The sequence below is a fragment of the Astatotilapia calliptera genome, chromosome 7 (assembly GCF_964374335.1).
Source record: "Astatotilapia calliptera chromosome 7, fAstCal68.1, whole genome shotgun sequence".
NCBI lineage: Eukaryota > Metazoa > Chordata > Actinopteri > Cichliformes > Cichlidae > Astatotilapia > Astatotilapia calliptera.
This window is the reverse complement of record NC_137428.1, coordinates 13,398,097-13,415,663: the sequence shown is the minus strand read 5'-3', so window position 1 is coordinate 13,415,663 and position 17,567 is coordinate 13,398,097. Positions and strand designations below refer to the sequence as shown.

The 17,567-nt window shown below is 39.0% G+C and overlaps 1 protein-coding gene across 1 annotated transcript; it reads left to right on the top strand.

Annotated features, from left to right (window-relative positions):
- The first annotated feature begins 148 nt into the window (after positions 1–148).
- Positions 149–17,027, top strand: brap (BRCA1 associated protein). Its single transcript, XM_026173042.2, has 13 exons — positions 149–1,353; positions 1,530–1,691; positions 3,434–3,635; positions 3,886–4,075; positions 4,472–4,585; positions 6,169–6,317; positions 6,682–6,757; positions 6,870–7,008; positions 7,721–7,830; positions 7,906–7,995; positions 8,651–8,754; positions 9,431–9,570; positions 14,900–17,027. Exons 1-13 carry the CDS (start codon positions 1,275–1,277, stop codon positions 15,127–15,129), a joined length of 1,785 nt encoding a protein of 594 aa, XP_026028827.1. The 5' UTR covers positions 149–1,274; the 3' UTR covers positions 15,130–17,027.
- The last annotated feature ends 540 nt before the right edge of the window (positions 17,028–17,567 follow it).

Below are 17,567 nucleotides of genomic sequence, written 5' to 3'. Positions count from 1 at the left end.
AGAAGAAGTTAGCTTTAAAAGGAGGGAAGCTACACCAGCTTGTTTCAGACACAATGAACTGAAACTTTGGAAATAAGCTCAAAATAAAAGTACAGAGAATTGATGTTATTTAGTTAGTCAGTTCATGGTGATTAAACCCAAATCATGAAGTTCTCCTATACACACAGGCAACAGTAAGATTGGATGAAACACTGGGAACAGAAAAGAATTTTTAAACAAATTATAAGAACCACTCATACAAAGGACCTCAAACCCAGGATGGAGAGTGTAATAGAAAAGTTGACACAAGATGATGAACAAAACTGGAGAGAAGGTAGAAAACCCACTGTGGTGACACCTTAGAGGGAGCAGCCAAAATAAGATGATGATGAACATCCGAGAGTGTGGAGACAGAGAACGTGGCATTTGAACTCCATGTCAGCTATCAGTATTTAAAATGAAGATGATGGAAATTTTGGGGGCCTTTTGGTTGGTGGAAGATATTAAGAACATTTCAAGGTAAAATTGAATATTCATATTTTGGCGGGCATATATATTATTCAGAAGTCTCTAAAGAGGTTCTGAGGCAGGTTTTATCTGAAGACCAGCATATGTGTCTACTTGTCAAAGGTTTCTTGTAAGGAAATAAAAGAGACTGCTCTATAATGAGAATGCACTTCAGTCATGAGTGAGTCAGTCATAAAAATGTCAATGTGCTACGACAAAGGGAGAAATAATGTGGGACATTTTGCCTTGCAATACAAGGAAAAACACCTTTTCCTGTTAAAGTAGTCACCATCATCTTTTTCTTCTTTTGGCTGCTCTCTTTAGGGGTCGCCTCAGCAAAATAATCTGCCTCCATCTGTTCTTAGTATCTTTTTCTGTCACACCACAGGGGAAAAGGGAACAAGAATTAAAAAAAAAAAAAAACAGCAGAGGGCAGTAATACACCGCTGTAGCGTCTACTCTGCCTTACTCAAATTAAAGAAGAAAAAGCTGAAGAAGACGAAGAAGAAGGGGAAGTGGTTCGACACAGCTAGCTTGTATTAGTATTCAAAACAAATCTGATTTGTGTTTTTATGCGCGGAAAAGAAAGAAAAAAACTGTGCATAAAATGAAAGTTTTGAAGCTAAACTGAAAGCTCTTTGCTTCTGCTGTATTTGTCTGCTTACTGTAATTAGACACGAACTGAATATCTTGCCAGTCATCCAGCTAGCTCTACGTGCTAGCTCTTTTAGCTCAGCTGTCAGCGGCTTGTTTTGTTCTGTGTTAAGTGGCATCCCCAGTTATAACACATGAGTGTGTCGCTGGTCGTTATTCGTCTGGAGTTAGCCGACCAGTCACCTTTTCCACAAGGTTTCCAGTACTGCGCTGGTGAGTTTTATTCTCTTAATTTTCAAATATCTGCTGAAAGTTAAACAGCTAACCAACAATAGGCGTGAAGACCCAATTGTCCACTGTTAGTCGTTTTACTGTTTTCACAAGGTAATTTCAAACTAACGAATTGCTTCATTATAGTTAATGCCTGACTCTGTTCCTCTCGTGTGCAGTTGAAGGCATGTCAGAGGAGGAGCTGCAGGAGAAAGCTCTGGGTTTAGCCAAACACAGTCTGAGTGGAAAAACCGACCTGGAAAGATCAGCTGTGCTGCACCAGCACATCGGCAGCAGAGCCATGGGGGACATGGTGATAGAGACCTTTGAGCCCAGCCCAAGTAAGAATTTTCCTGATGTTTAAGTGTACCTATATATGACATAAAATATGAAAAGCATAAAAGGTCAGCTCTGAGTGCAAGACTTTAGTGTTTTTATCACACTGAACCTAATTCAGCATCTTAATAACTATTAATGTCAACGTTTGTATGGTTAGTAAATAATATTTCTGAAAAGCCAGGCAGGTGAGAAATAACAGGGAAGAAAATGAAAGTGTAAAATACTGACACCAGTAAAATACACTATCTTTTCCATATGTGGTCATCAGGTGACTGTGTATCATGTATAAAACACACAATACTTTCTGGCTATTTTGTTAGGTTTACACCTACTATGTCAGGCCCCTTTTGCATCCAGACATGCCTTAATTCTTCATTGCACAGGGCTAACAAGGTGCTGGAAATGTTACTCAGTTTTTGGTCTATAATCTATTGATTTGCTAGCTACGCATTCGTGACACATATCTCCCGTTCCACAACATCCCAAATATATTGTATTGCAGCAGTCCCCATCCTTTTTTGTGCCACGGACCGGTTTAATGTCAGAAAATATTTTTACGGACCGGCCTTTAAGGTGTCGCGGATAAATACAACAAAATAAAATGATACGACCAAGACAAAAACTGTGGTATTTTATAAATATAATAATAAATGCAGATTCACTGTGTAATTGTGTAACTTTATTAGCAGTGTCCTCCTGAAATGCGCCAACAACATTGAGAGTAACATCCTCCTCTCTGCCCCTTAATGCTCTTTGGTCACTATGGTAATGCAGAAATATTTCTTTCAAAATAAGACACACAACTACAACACGGGAAAAGACCCAGGGAAACCAAGGTAACGATAAAAACCCTGAAAACCATAAATTTCACAGCAGAGCCGCAACTCTCGCGGCCCAGTACCAAATGACTCACGGACTGGTGGCCCCGGGGTTGGGGACCGCTGTTTTATTGGATTGAGATGTGGTGTCTGTGAAGGTCATTCTCCCTGCTGGAAGCAGCCATCAGAGGATTGAAAATAGTCAGCAGCAATACTCAGATCAGCAGCTGTGGTGTTAAAACGATGATCAGTTGATACTGAGAGGCTCTTGACTCTAAATGTCCCGAGAAACTGTCCCCCACAGTATTATTCTGCCACCAGTCTGAACCATTGATGCAAGCCAGGATCCATACTTTCATGTTTTTTGCCTGAAATTCTCACCTTACCAGCCAGATTTCGCAGAAGAAAACTAGACTCATCAGAGCAGACAACATTTTTCACATCCACCTAACTGTTTGGCTTTGGTCAGTCTGTCTGAATTGTAGCCTGTGGAGATGGATGTGCTGGAAAATCCCAGTAGATTATCAGTTTCTAAAATACTCATACCAGTCCTTCTGGCACCAACAACCATGACATGTTCAAAGTAATTTAAGTCACCTTTGGCCTCCATAAATAAAATGTGCCATTTATACATATTCATCCTTTTTCTTGTCCTCTCATTTCTTAGTTTGTAGAGCCTCAGTTTCTCTTTTCGCCTCTACTCACATCTTACTTCATTCCTTCCGAGAGATGTGAGCTGAGGAAGCACGAATTTTAAAGCCATTTTAAATAATTAGAACATTTGGCGTATTTAGGCGTAGAATAGGCCTGCATGTCTATTCTACCTGTTTTTTAATTCTTGTAAGCAGGAATGAAAGTAAGTTGGTTTTGTCTGTTCATACACATTAAAAATATATATAATCTAAATTGCTGAATTTCTCTTCCAGACACAGGTGGACGTGAGGAGCGGAACAGTGAAATTCAGGATGCAAAGACTGGTGTAGACAGTCAGGAGGGTGCAGAGGATAGGTTTACGACAGGCACAGCTCCGGACTCACCCTCCAAGCAGCTCCCGGACCAGATCTCTTTCTTCAGCGGGAACCCGTCAGTGGAGATCATTCACGGTATCATGCACCTCTACAAGACCAAGTGAGTCTCATCTGGTGTGTTTATGACAGATGTGATGAGGTGAACAATAGGGATCTGTATTTGGGCACTTTTTATCAGATCATTGTCGGCTAAATTGCAGCTGATAAAAGTCTGATGCTTTCTTTATCGAACTCCAGAGTCCACCTCAAACTGCATGTAATGATACAATTTCACTTCCACCATTTCAAGCTAACATTGACGTTTTAGTCACAATTCTTGTTTTCTTGTTTTTCCCTGCTCTTTATTGCAGCAAAATGACATCACTGACTGAAGATGTCAGGCGCAGCGCTATGGTGTGCATCATCACCGTCCCAGCGACCATGACCAGCCATGACCTTATGAAGCTCATGGCTCCTTTTAATGATGTCATGGAGCACATGAAGATCATACGGGACTCTACCCCTAACCAATACATGGTTCTCATTAAATTCTGCACACAGGTATCATCTCCTTCACTTTTCCCTCCGCAAGTGAAGTTTGAAGGATGTTGGTGTATGTTTTTGTAAGCCTGCATCAAAAAATTCAATGAATAGTAATAATTGTTGGTACTTGATGTGAGGTTTAGGCAGTTCAGGGTTTTCAGCCTCTCTGTAACATAAACAAATGCTGCCATATTGCAAAATGTTTTAGTTTTGTTTCTCAACTATAGTAATATTGATTTTTACAGTTTTATTTTATTCTCGCAGTTTTTTGGCAATAGACCTTGGGATTTTGATCAATTCAGAGTTCTGAGAGCTTCATGCTTAGAGATGACAGAGTATTAACTGCTGCTTTAATACAATTAACTGTATATAACTGTTCCAAATACAATACGTTTCCGGCTCTCTTATTTGTAGGCAGACGCAGACAGTTTTTACACAGCATGCAATGGCCGCCAGTTCAACTCTATAGAGGAAGCAGTGTGCCAGCTGGTCTATGTGGAGCGAGCAGAGGTCATCAAGTCTGAAGAAGTGAGTGATTTTTGGTTTTTAGCTTTTACACATTATTCAGTCTGCAGCAGGTGGGTGGTGTTTGTGAAGTTATTAGAGGATATTTATCTGAGAATATTAGAGATACACGTTAGTTAATGTTACAAGTGCATTGGTGGGAACAAAAACAAAAAAGTTTGGTGATTTGTGGAAACAAGTCACTCTTTTTTTTTTTTTCTTTTTTTTTTAAAATAGTCAACAGAGTCCATTAACAAAAACTTGGTTTGGTTTGCTTTGTGTTTTTTAATTAGATCCTGTGTTTTGGGAGATAGAATTGCTTTACAATTACTTACTTTTTTTGTCAGTGGTGTCTGGTATGAAACAGCTGGTTTACAGCAGGCAGTGTGCCAAAAATGTTTTAATATCACATTGACCATAACTTATACTGATTTTTTTTTTCCTCTAAACTGCAACAGTTTCTAAGAACTGCATTTAAATATAACCCCTTTTTGGCATTTTATATTACTCATTCTGCCTTAATAAAGGTGCTTTTGTCATCTTATGGTGTTATTTTTGTGCCTCTATTCTGAGCACATGTTAAAAATAAAAATTGCAAGCGCAAATGTTGCATTTTGAGGAGAAAATAATTTTGAGTGAAGAAAAGTATTTCAGTGTTTGCTCTTATCCATATACACTCACACAATAACAGTCCCTCTTGCTCAGTTGTTGGATTTGCTCAGGTCTCTGCTTTGTGTGCTGACAGACATCTGTGGACCTGCTCTCAGTGGGTCGCTTTTCCTCTCAACATATCTGCTCTGTGCATTAGCCACTGCATTCCGGAAACACGGTCCAGAATGTAGCTAAATCTAGTGGAGTGATTTAGTTTAAACTAGATTAAAACCAGCAAAAAAAATAAATAAATAAATAAAAAATTATATATTTTAAAATATAATAATTAAACATACTAACCGAAAATGGATTTAGCTACATTCTGGACCGTGTGTTCGGAATGCAGTGGCTAGAAAGCTGATTGGCTCTTTTGGTCTCCAGTCAGAATTTTTGTATCCAAGTCTGTGATTGGTTGGTTTTGTGGCACACTTGTAACGGCTTACAGAAAGAATTGAGCGTGCAGGAAGCAGGGATGTTGAGAGCGGGAACGACACACTGAGAGCAGGTCCACAGATGTCGGTCAGCACACAGAGCAGAGATCTGAGCAAGAGCAAATATCAACAACTGAGCGAGAGGGGCCGTTATTGTGTGTGTATATGGATAATGGCAAACACTGAAATACATTTCTTGCATGCAGCAATGAATTTTGTTCGCTCAAATTAAACTTTTCTTCCCTCAAAATCATTTTCTCCTCAAAATGCAACATTTGCGCTTGCAATTTTTTTTTACATGCACTCAGAATAGAGGCACAAAAATAACATTATATCATCTCACCTATTGGTGTTTGCTGTTTACACCCTTTACATTGTGTGCAGCCAGAACGAATATAAGTCCGTTTAAATCAGTCCTTCTCTGTTGTTTCAGTATTAAAACCCAGAATTTTTTTAAAGTGATTTCTTGTCTCTTATCATCAACCTCCTTTCTTCCGTTCTTTCCTTCCTGCTCCGTCTCCTCAGGGAGCCAGTCTTCCAGTGATGGAGCTGACTGAGTTGCCCAAGTGCACTGTGTGCCTGGAGAGAATGGACGAGTCTGTTAATGGCATCCTCACCACTCTGTGCAACCACAGCTTTCACAGCCAGTGTCTCCAGCGCTGGGAAGATGCCTCGTAAGTTGAATGCACATACAAGTTCCCCTGTATTTACTACATCAGTTTCAACTTGGTAGTTAGCTAATTTTTGCTTACTCAATTTAAAACACTTGATATTAGACAATAAAACCTATTTCTGACTTACTTTAACAAAGTATGTGAAAAGATCTGTTCTTATCTGCCAGCTTTAAGTCAATCATGTGTGATAGTTTCTCTGATGTAGTTTAAATGCATTCACCTGATATTCACTCCACTGGATATTTCTCCAGGCTTTGTCATTTTGTGCCATGTGTTGTTTTTGTCCTGCTCTTTACATGCATTCTCCTGATTTACAAAAGACAACTGCATGTTTGTGACAAAGCCGAATGTGTGTTGTTTTCAGGTGTCCTGTATGTAGGTACTGTCAAACACCAGAACCAGTTGAAGAGAACAAATGCTTTGAATGTGGAGTGCAGGAGGTAAGCGGTTTCACTCTCCCACAGTGGTGTAATAGAAGATAATCACTTGATCTTCTTGCTTTTTGCTTTTAACCTTCTTTTTTTTTGTCCCTCATTGAATCTTTCTTCATAGAATCTGTGGATATGCTTGATCTGCGGTCATATTGGATGTGGTCGCTACGTTAGCCGCCATGCCTACAAGCACTTTGAAGAAACACAGCATACCTACGCTATGCAGCTCACCAATCACCGAGTCTGGGACTACGCAGGAGGTACTGGATTTTGTGCATGCTGCTGTTAAAATGATGCATGTTCTGCTTTTTCTTATTTTCTGTTGTACTTATACTGTTACAGCAGTTGATGCTCATATACTGTACTGGAGTTCAATATTGGGCTCGGCCTTCAGACTGCTTTTCAGTTGCTAAATGTATGTTCTTTCTGTCTATGTTATAGAGAAAGAATAGCTCTAATATGGCCATCTCAGTCACAGAAGTCTAACCTCATGTGCTATATCTTCAAAACTTCTGTTTACAAGGGCAAACCTATCACCAGAAAGCTGGTTTTAAGGGAGAAGAGATAAAACACTTTATACAAAGTTATACAAAGATTATTTTGAACCGCAAACCAGGCAAAGTTGTTGGTAGACTCCAAAAACAAAAAGTATGAAGCTGAAAATGAGCAGAATGGTTTCTCTTTAAGGAGGGTGGCTGTAAATTACCAGAATAATTTGCTGCTATAATCAGTTTTCTCCCCATAGGGGGCAGAAGAATACCTAAATAAGTTGGAGCCAGACTCATTATCAGCTTTTATGAAGTCCTGATAGCAAACAGTTCTGCCCTGTAGTAACTAGAGGGACAGTGAAGCCAAAAACAAGAAGGCAAAGTGTAAAAATGACAGAATAGTCTGTAATGATTTTATTTGATGTCTTTTGAAATGTGTTTTGGAAAGTATAATACCTGACTAAGGCTATTGCTGGTATTGTAGATAACTATGTACATCGGCTTGTGGCCAGTAAGACTGACGGGAAGATGGTGCAGTATGAGTGTGAGGGAGACACCTGCCAGGCAGAGAAAATTGATGCACTCCAGCTAGAGGTGAGCATCTGCTGTTGTTGTTTTGTAACGGCAATCGACATCAAAATGTTCTAAATGAGTTCTCTCTGTCTGCAGTACTCATACCTGCTGACAAGTCAGCTCGAGTCTCAAAGAATTTACTGGGAGAATAAGATTGTTCATCTGGAGAAGGAGACAGCTGAAGAGGTACTTGTGGACAAATGCAACACAAGTTTTGCAATCCCTTAATGAATATTGACTTATATCAGGCTGTAAAGTTTAGAAGAACCAAACTGAGGCATAGAAGTCGAGCTCTAGATTCCACTCGATTTACTGATACACATGGATGGTATGGTAAATGGACTGATTCTTATTTAGCGCTTTTCTACTCTCCTGGAGCACTCAAAGTACTTTATACAACATCTGAACTAATAATCACAAATGAACAATTCATAGCAAACACAAAGGTAAACACTTGTAAGTTAGACTGTGTTTCATCATGTTCTCTTGCTGACAACATCTTGAACAGTATTGGCTTATATCTACTCATGGGAGAACTGTTGAGAGCAAAGGACTCACTAGCTGCCCCAAATACAATGAACAATCGCCACAGACACTAATATAACTTATCACTTACAGCTACTTATTCACTTATAAAAATGTACATTTCTTAGCAGTTTAGAGTGGATTGGTTTGCTAAGCAGCACATGTGCAGTAGTATAGGACCCCAGTCCCGGCTTAGTCCTCTTGACTAGTGCCTGTCCATCTCGATTTATCTATTGCCCTCTTGTGGAAATGCAAAACACAGGTCCTTTGTCCCAGCTGCCTTTTTCTAACCTCTATCTTTTTGTACATATTTCAGATAAACAACATGAAAGCGAAATTTAAGGAGACATTGGAGCGCTGTGATAACCTAGAGCGACGGTTAGGAGAAATGAGCAAAGACAACCAGAGCATAGAGAAAAAGTAGGTGTTCGGTTACTTTTTTATATTGTGTGTTCAGTGGTCCCAGTAGTTGTTGGTATGTGTGCTCTTTTTTTATGAACCAATTGGACAGTGTGGTTGCACTATAGACTTGAGTGTATAACGCAAACTAAAACTCTAAAAATTATTTAGTGGAGGTGATAAAGTTATATCCCCACAGCACATAAAACAATTCAACCAAGGCTCTCAATATGTAGTCTTGAGGTGGGAAAATTCCTCATTTCCTTAGCAAACGATTGTTTGACAGCTGAAAATGCCCTAACAAGCACTTACTCAGATCCCATTTTTGTGCTTTTTTTTTTTTTTTTTTTTTTTTTTTAAATAACTGGAACTACAGAGGAAACAGGATTAAATGCCTTATTTGAAGAGTTGTCATTGTGGCTTGCAAAATGTGCAGTGGAGCAGTAAATCTTTGTTGCTGCATGGTCAACCAGGTATTGAGTGTGTCACTTCTATGATGCAGGCTCAAATTGATAGTAACATTGCTTTTCCTGCTATAACAAGCCAAAGTTTCTGCTGTTAAAAGCTTTATTTACATTACAACTTCTTAGTTTAGTTAAACCCAATCAGACACCCAGACTTTAGACCAAATAATCTATAGGGCTTGTTTTTGTATGGAACCTGACAACATGCAGCACTGCTGCATTTCTACTTTCAGATGCACTCAGTTGAACAGTCGAGTGGTGAAGCTGAGCCAAGAGCTGACGGAGGAGCAGGAGATGAACCGCTGTCTGAGAGCCAATCAGGCACAGCTGCAGGTACAGCTGTCAGAGGAGGAACGCAAAGCAAAAGAAAGCGGTATGTAAAGAGAGACCAATAAGTCATGTAGTAGTATTGATGCTCTGTATTAACTCAGTGGGTTGAAAACTGTAGCATGCTGGTATAAACAGTTTTATCACAGTGGTGATATCAAGTTGTCGAAGCACAGCAAAAAATGGAACTTCTGAGGATGTTGATGCTTCAACTGAGAGGAAAAAACAAAAACGCTTCAAGTGCTGGACGTATTATTTTGTCAGCCTGCCAAATTCACAAATGAAAGAAGCCTCAGAGTGAACAATGCAGTGCAATATTTCCATGATTAATGTGTGATTTGTATTTTTTATTTTTAAAACCGTTGTGATACCCTATGTTCAGAGTAACATATACCAACAGGGAAGTGTAGCATGTTCAATTTGGCACAGCATGTTTACACATGCTGATAGAAGACTTTAATTTAGACTTTTTCAAGGTTTTCTTTAATTGGCATTAAATAGCACCGGCTACAAATAAATGTGAACCTGAATTCTTTGTACACTTCTTGTTAGTTTTCATTTGTATATTTTTAATTTTAGTGTGTATATGGTCCAAATGCATGAGGTAAAGGCAATTGGTACAACACTGGTGGCCAGAGTACAGAAAGGATTCTTTTAGATATTTTAACTTCAAGCCTGCTAGTTCACTATTGCATCACCTATTGCTTTAAACAGAAACTGATGAAAGTAGTTGCGAATCTAGAGCAACGGGTTGGTGGAGAAGAATGAGTAACAGGACCGTTCCCAATGATTGGCTGCTGGTTGCTTAGAATATGTAAATACTCAAAATGAAAAAAGGACCTTTGACTATGAAACAGCATGGGTTATTTTTATTTCAGGGCTGTAGTGAGAAACTAGTTCCTCTTTGCACAGAAATATTTGCAAATCATTAACAAATTGCTTAGCCTGCGGCTGAGTACAGTCATTCTGCAAGCAGACAGGAACCACATACACCAAAGAAGTGTTTTTAATATAGATGGACAGAGTCAAACACTTAGGAGATTCATAAATTTTGTAAGCAGTCTCTCTGCTTTCAAACCAGCTTCAGTCTATATTTTCAGATTATTAAAATCTTCTTTACTTATGATTAAAATCTGCAGTGTAAAGCATTTACTGACACCTACTTTGTAGTGTATTACTATCAGAGCACCATTTGCTCTGGACTCAACACAAGGCGGCTTTCATCACTGTTTTGCCTGAGGCAAGTTAAGTATCAGGTCAGAGGTTTGAATGGAAATTTTAGGTTTACAGTTTCACCATACCTGTATTTTTCCTGGCACACACAGTTGTGAGGATCAAGATTATTTAAACAAATATCCTCCTGGGCATGTGCTGTGTGTTAATGTAGAAAAAAAATATAGTAAAAATGTCAGTTTTGACTCTTTCACAGAATGTTATATTCTAAATGGACTGGACTTGCATAGCAGTTTGCTACTTCAGGCACTTTTTACTACAAGCTTCATTTACCCAATGTCACACACCCGTGTGTGTGTGTGTGTGTGTGTGTGTGTGTGTGTGTGTGTGTGTGTGTGTGTGCGCGCGTGTGTGCGCGTGTGTGTGTGCGTGTGTGTGTGTGTGAGTGTGTGTGTGTGCCTGGTTTGGTTGTTTGTTTGTTTTTTTCAATTCACCTAAGCATACTCATAGACACTCAGACTCCAAAGGATGTATTTGGGGGTAAGCTCAAGGTTCAGCCTCTTGCCCGGGGATGCTTTGAAATACTTTGGAATGCTGACTGGGGGGTGAACCACAAAGCTATAGTTAATAACCTGCTCTGCCTCCTGAACCACAGACATACATGTTCTTTCCTGTTAGAACTGACTGGGCTCGAATTGAGGTGATCACAGTCCTCCTGAAAAGGCTGTGCGATATGACCAAAATCTGATATCCCGATATAAGAATGTAACATTTTCTGTAAATTCTGTGAATCTCGGGCAGCTCGTCTTGCGGGAAGTGTTTCCAGCTGCGCGTCATGTAGCTGGAGTTGAGTGTTTTAACTGATGCATGAAACGATACATTTTTAGACATAAGTTGTAACGGCCGCAGTTTTCTTTGTGAGTATTTATAGATAGGTGTACTGCGGGGAAAAGCCTGTTCTAACATTTGAGTCTATGGTTAATTTTTTAGCACATGGCAGCTCTTTTTTAATCCTCATCCGTAAATAATTTGCTCTTTCACGTGATTCAGTTTATTTTGAAAAGTCTCAACAGAATCGTGAGCTTTATTGTGAAAGGTTTATGTGGAACATAAACAAGCGGACACGCGATGCTGTTACCGTCGTTGTTGCTAACCACAACGCATAAAAACAGGGGCTTGTCCGTCTGTAGTGTGTTTATATTAAATATAAGAGAAAGAGAGAACTTTAAGAAATTAATATAGCCACTACAGTGACCATCAAAACGATGAAAAAATATTGCCATGAACAGTTTATTTTGCGACACCACGAAACAAACGATAGCGTAAAATGAAACGATAGACGTTTTTATATCATCATCCGATATATATCGTTATATCGAACAGCCCTACCTCCTGCTCATATTTCACTGACATGTACTGACAGATGATGATCTGATCATACAAGTTCACCATGTTATGTTGAATTTACTTTGCAAGCTCTTTGTGTTATATGAATCGAGCTAAAGCAGCATTTTATAGACAAGCTGTTTCTGTTGCTTTGTTTTAAATTATTTTGAAAGCTAAATGAGATTTCTTTTTCTTCAGAGCTGACCCAGAAATGGCATCTTCTTATTAGGGGTGCAATGATACACAAAATTCACGGTTCGGTTCGGTTCAATGCTTTGGTGTCACGGTTCGATATTTTTTCGATACACAATAAGGTTCATGCCTTTTTAATTTGTCATTTATTAAAATTATAAATATATATTTTAACGCAAAAGTACAGTTTTTAAATTTAATGTTACTGAAACAACAAAGTAATAAAAAAAATCTCTCTTGATCGAGAAATCACTCATCTTTGGAAAAGAGAGTTTATTACAGAGAAATGGCTCTTTCCAAAATAAAAGCTATACTATAAGCTTCTTCTGGGCTATATTCTCAGCAGCATATTAAACATATCAGGTCCCCATAAGGAGAATCATGTGCTAACGGCTGTCTAAATGACTCGGGTAAAGTTTGTAGCATGCGTGCTTGTTGTTTTTGTCTGCTTCCACTTGTCTTTGCACTAGGATGTTGTCGGAGTAAATGTGCAGTCATATTCGTTGTGTTCCCACTAGTGCTGTCAGCGTTAATCTCGTTGAAATGACATTAACGCCACAACACGGCAAATCTCCGTTAACGAGCTACCGCGGATCGCCCCGTGCGTGGGGCTGGACGGCCAACACGTTAACGAGCTAACTGCGCTAACGCACTAGTTCCCACCAATGTAATTGAGCATTGCGTGGCACATCCAACATACTGTTTTACTTTAGTCCATGACTCGCTTACCTTCAGGGTCATACGTCACATGAAAACCAAAATAGTTCCAAACGCCAGATCTGAATGAGGGTGGGGGAGGTTCAATTTGCCATGTTGCAACGAGCTTAACTTCTGTCTCGCTAGCTTCCCCTGCGCTCAGTGAATCTGCGTTTGACTACTCCGCCTAGGCTGCACTGTCGAGCACAGATCCACTGAGCGCTCAACACAGACAGCATCGTCAGAAGGAAAGTTGATAAAATAAATTAAAAATTTTGTATTGTTCGATACATATGCGTACCGAACCGAAAGCACTGTATCGAACGGTTCAATATCGATACAAGTATCGTTGCACCCCTACTTCTTATGTTCTGTAAACTTTAGTAACTGAACTGCTCTTTCAGGTTTTTGCAAACAGTGCAGCCACTGATTATGTTAACACAGTGATCTGTTCTTGGCAGAGGTATAGCAGTCTTTTCTTTGTTTAGAGTAATTGTGGTGCAGCTTCATTTATTAGCAGCTGATATGTAGGTGGTGGATATGCAGAAATCAGTAATCTGGGTTAGGAACGGAAAAACTTAATCCACAGTGACATAAGTGTGACAGCATTCTAATCAAATATTAGTATCACGTCCAAGACTGGTAAAATCCAAGACTGTGGAGTTGACTTAGGACAGCTGAATGGGATCAATAATATACCAACCAGCTTGTCTGTATGAAAACACCAGAAGTCGTTTTGGGGTGGCAGTCGGCTAAGCAGGGTATTAGGAAGGAGTATCCTTTCTCCCAGTCACACTTTCACAAGTGTCACAATTTCTTGTCTGTCTTCAGAACGCCTGCGGTACAGTGCCAGCATGATATAATGATAATCACCTTTGCCAGTCTCAGCTTTCATTTGTTGTGATTAATTAGCTGACATATATGGTAACACTAATACATCAGCGATAATGTTTGCTAATAATAACAGCTGAAAGGCAGACCTCCAGTGATGTGTGGAATGTGACGTGGTTGTTGGAGGGTTGCACTTTTTTTTTTCTCCCCCATTTCTTCTATTTTGTGTGTGGCTGAGAATTTCCCTCCAAGATCTGTGACTTTACGCCCCTTGTTTCCTCGTTGTATACTGCTGATCAGCACAGGAAATAGAACACTGAACATTGTATTTCACATCAGCTCTTAGGGAAGAAATTATTTAGATTGTCAGCTTCAGACCTTATGATTATAATCTCTGTAGATTTCCATACTTTTTGTATAGCTTTTCTAATGCTTACGATTCTACATGTTTATGGAAGTTCGCAACAAGGTCAGCAATGGGGGTTGCATGTAATCAGTAGCATGTTTCAAGTCCATTTCAAGCAAAGCATTTGTTCTTTTACATTGTGTTTACGAGTTCAGCCTCGTGTAAATGCCTCAGCAGTTCCACCCCCACAATGCTTAAAAGTAGCTTTTGATGTTTTTAATGATAAGTTTGTCAGGTGAAAAATTTCAAACAGTGTTTGAGAGGACTTCAGCTGACTTTGCAACAGTGTTTAAGTTTATAGAGCTTCACAGCAAACTGTATATGTATAAATGGCTGTCTGTCCCTCAGTGACACATAACTCATTTGGTTATTTGTGTCATTTGAGGATTTAGCAAATGACTAGATGTGTAAGATCACAACTTAATACATCTAAGACCTGTAAAGCAGACTGACTGTTGAACAGGAAAAAAGTAAAGGGCACAGTGTTGGAGTAATAGTAATAACAAATCTGTATAAACACAGGGTTCCTGCAACTGACACTGCTTGGGCCTTTAAATAATATCATTACTCAATAAATGCTAGTTAGTTAAAACTGTTATCATCTGTCTGGATAAATATGAGTGAATGAATGAACACGTTTAGCTCTACTTTAACCTGTTCACTGTTTGTTCCTCGTTGGCTTCTTTTATAGACGATCGTAAAGATGGAACAATAGCAGAACTGCAGGAACAGCTGAGAGACGTGATGTTTTATCTGGAGACCCAGCAGCAGATTGAACATCTTCCACCAGAGGCTCGCAGCGAAATTCAAGAGGGACAGATCAACATCCCAGCCAGCCCATCTGACGGCGCTCTGGGTTCGGCAGGAGCAGGCCCTTCCTCTGGCAGGGGCAGAAGAGGCCGAGGCAGGAAGAGGAAGTAGGCATGGCCTAAACTCAACTGGAACATGCTAGAAACTGTGTTGCTGCTTCTCACTGTGGACATGTTTGTGACTGAGCCCAGCCCTTTATTCAATGTGTATCTGCATTATTGTAATTCTTAATAGGGTAAAGGCAGGAAGAAGGAGTAAATGTTGATAATATTTACCTGCACATTTTCCTAGCATAACTCCTAGCTCCTACAAGAAGAGCATAAGAGAGGATCGCTCAGTCACTCAAAACATCAGTGTGATCTAAATGTCCTCTTCTCTTTCCAAAACTTAAAAGTATATATTTTGATCACAATTTATATTTATTTGATCAGAAATATTTCATCTGTGCCCAGGTAGTACCATATTATAGTACTTCTTTTCAAACACTGCGTGATCTTTTTATTATCTTAAAATGCAAAGATGGTTCTTTTACAAGTGAGAGAAGAATCAAGGAAATTTATGTCCACATTTTCTGAGTTTTTCCTTCATTTCTTTGGACTCGGCTGTTTCATCTGTTATGTTCCAATGTTTTTTTTTGTTTCTCTTTTTGTTCCTCCACTTTAAGTAGAAACACTCGTCAGAGAACATGGAGGAGAAAATGCCTTTTTCAGCAGTGCATTGTATTGGGACAGGAGTCAGTGTTCACAGAATGCACAGTATTTTTGTATGAGGAGCAGGAAGCATGTTTTGCCATGTTTTCACCATCTAGGTTAGTGATTCCCAACCACTAGTACAACTTGTGTACCTCAGAGGATTCTACAGCATTACCAGGAAGTAGTTCAAAGGATTGTGTATGTTTGCTAATGATTTATTGAAACTATGTGGCTCCTTCCATCAATCTGTATTGTCCCAGTATCCCTTATTTTCCAGCTAATTTCCTGGAAATCTTTCTCAGAATTTCTCCCATAATATTCCCAAGACTGTAGTTATTGACTCTAAAACTAAAGTCTAATATGATTTTTTTAATTTACCCTTTAAAACTCTTAATATTACTGGCTGCTATTCTATTATTCCTCCATTTAAAGATGATTTTAAATTACAAATATTGTGCCATTTGATGACATTGACCTTTGGCTCTAAGACATTATGATAAGCATCTGTATTATTATGCCATATAAACATTAAGATTTTCAGAGAAATTATTAAAATAACCAGGGTACATTAGTTGTACCCTGGTTATGTGTTAAATACAATACCATACCAGAAAAAACACCAGAAGCAACTGTGACCTTTGCAGTTACAATCCTGAACATGGTGTCATAACCTAGATGATGAAATAAGTGACTCAGCTCCCTCCTTGAATACTAAGATTTTTTTCCCTTGCAAAATGTTCACAATAAAGTTTTAGATGAATCCCTAAGGCCTTAATTAAAAACTGGTGCAGAAAGCACACATTGATTTTTTTTTTTTTTTTTTTTTTATAAACAGCCACTCAAAAGATCATTCTATGCAAAAGATTCTTTACAGCCCTCTAAAAGGAACATAATAATTTCAGAAATATGAGATTTGCTGTCAGTTATTTGAGATGCTAACTGTGACATTGTCTGACAAGATATTTCACGCATATAGCCAGTGACGGCCAACAGGAACCAAGCTTGCTGGTTACTGTTGTTTGTAGACATGAGTATAGTATCGCTCTCGAAAGTTAAATGAAAAGATGTTTTTCCACAGTGATCATCAAGAGAAAAGCTGGAATGTACCTGTAGCGACTGCTTTGAGAGAGGAGATAAAGAGCTGGTTTTTTTCAGCCATAGAAGCTTTCATTTAAAAACAAAATACGGTAAGTCATGCTCCTGAAAACATCCGTTCATGCTGGGGTTTTGTTGTTTGTTTTATTGCCATGAAAGTGTTCAGTTTTTTGTTGTTAACACTAAAACTGTGCTGCCACTTTCAATAAAACATTTTCTGAAGTTTTTCTTGTTCTGGGGTAAAAAGTGTGTTAAGCTGAAACAGATGCATACTAGGTTGCCGTCAAGTGACGAATGATCTTTGTTGAAATGACATACTACGCAGCTGTGATGTTAAAGTGCAGACTGTCAGATCTAACTAATCCTTCTGCAGTCTACTACATTCACAGTTTATTACCAGCAGCCTGTTGAAAGTAAACTGTGTACATAGTTGGAAAACACAGACACGCTGACAGATTAAAAAGCTTGGTCTTCGTAGACACACCATCTACCTGGTAATTGGCATGCATTTCTCTCTACACTCCAAGACAAGTTTTAGGAACTTGTCATTTGTCACACTCTATACCTCCCCCCTGATGACATTTCAATCCTGTGCCTGTGTTTAGTAACAACTGTAGTCACAGGCAAATGATACTGCATGCAAACATTTTCCACACCTTTTATTTTTCTATTTATATCCCCAAGTATGGCCTCTAATGTTTCATCAGCCAGTGGAACTACAAGGGTCAGACATTTCAAGTTATTGATTAATCCTTGAGGAAA

Bases quoted from the DNA above. Each gene is read 5' to 3' on its own strand.
- brap (XM_026173042.2), top strand. From the start codon at position 1,275: ATGAGTGTGTCGCTGGTCGTTATTCGTCTGGAGTTAGCCGACCAGTCA. The intron at 7,831-7,905 runs GTGAGCATCTGC...CTCTGTCTGCAG, and splicing joins TTGATGCACTCCAGCTAGAG to TACTCATACCTGCTGACAAG. The intron at 7,996-8,650 runs GTACTTGTGGAC...TACATATTTCAG, and splicing joins AGAAGGAGACAGCTGAAGAG to ATAAACAACATGAAAGCGAA.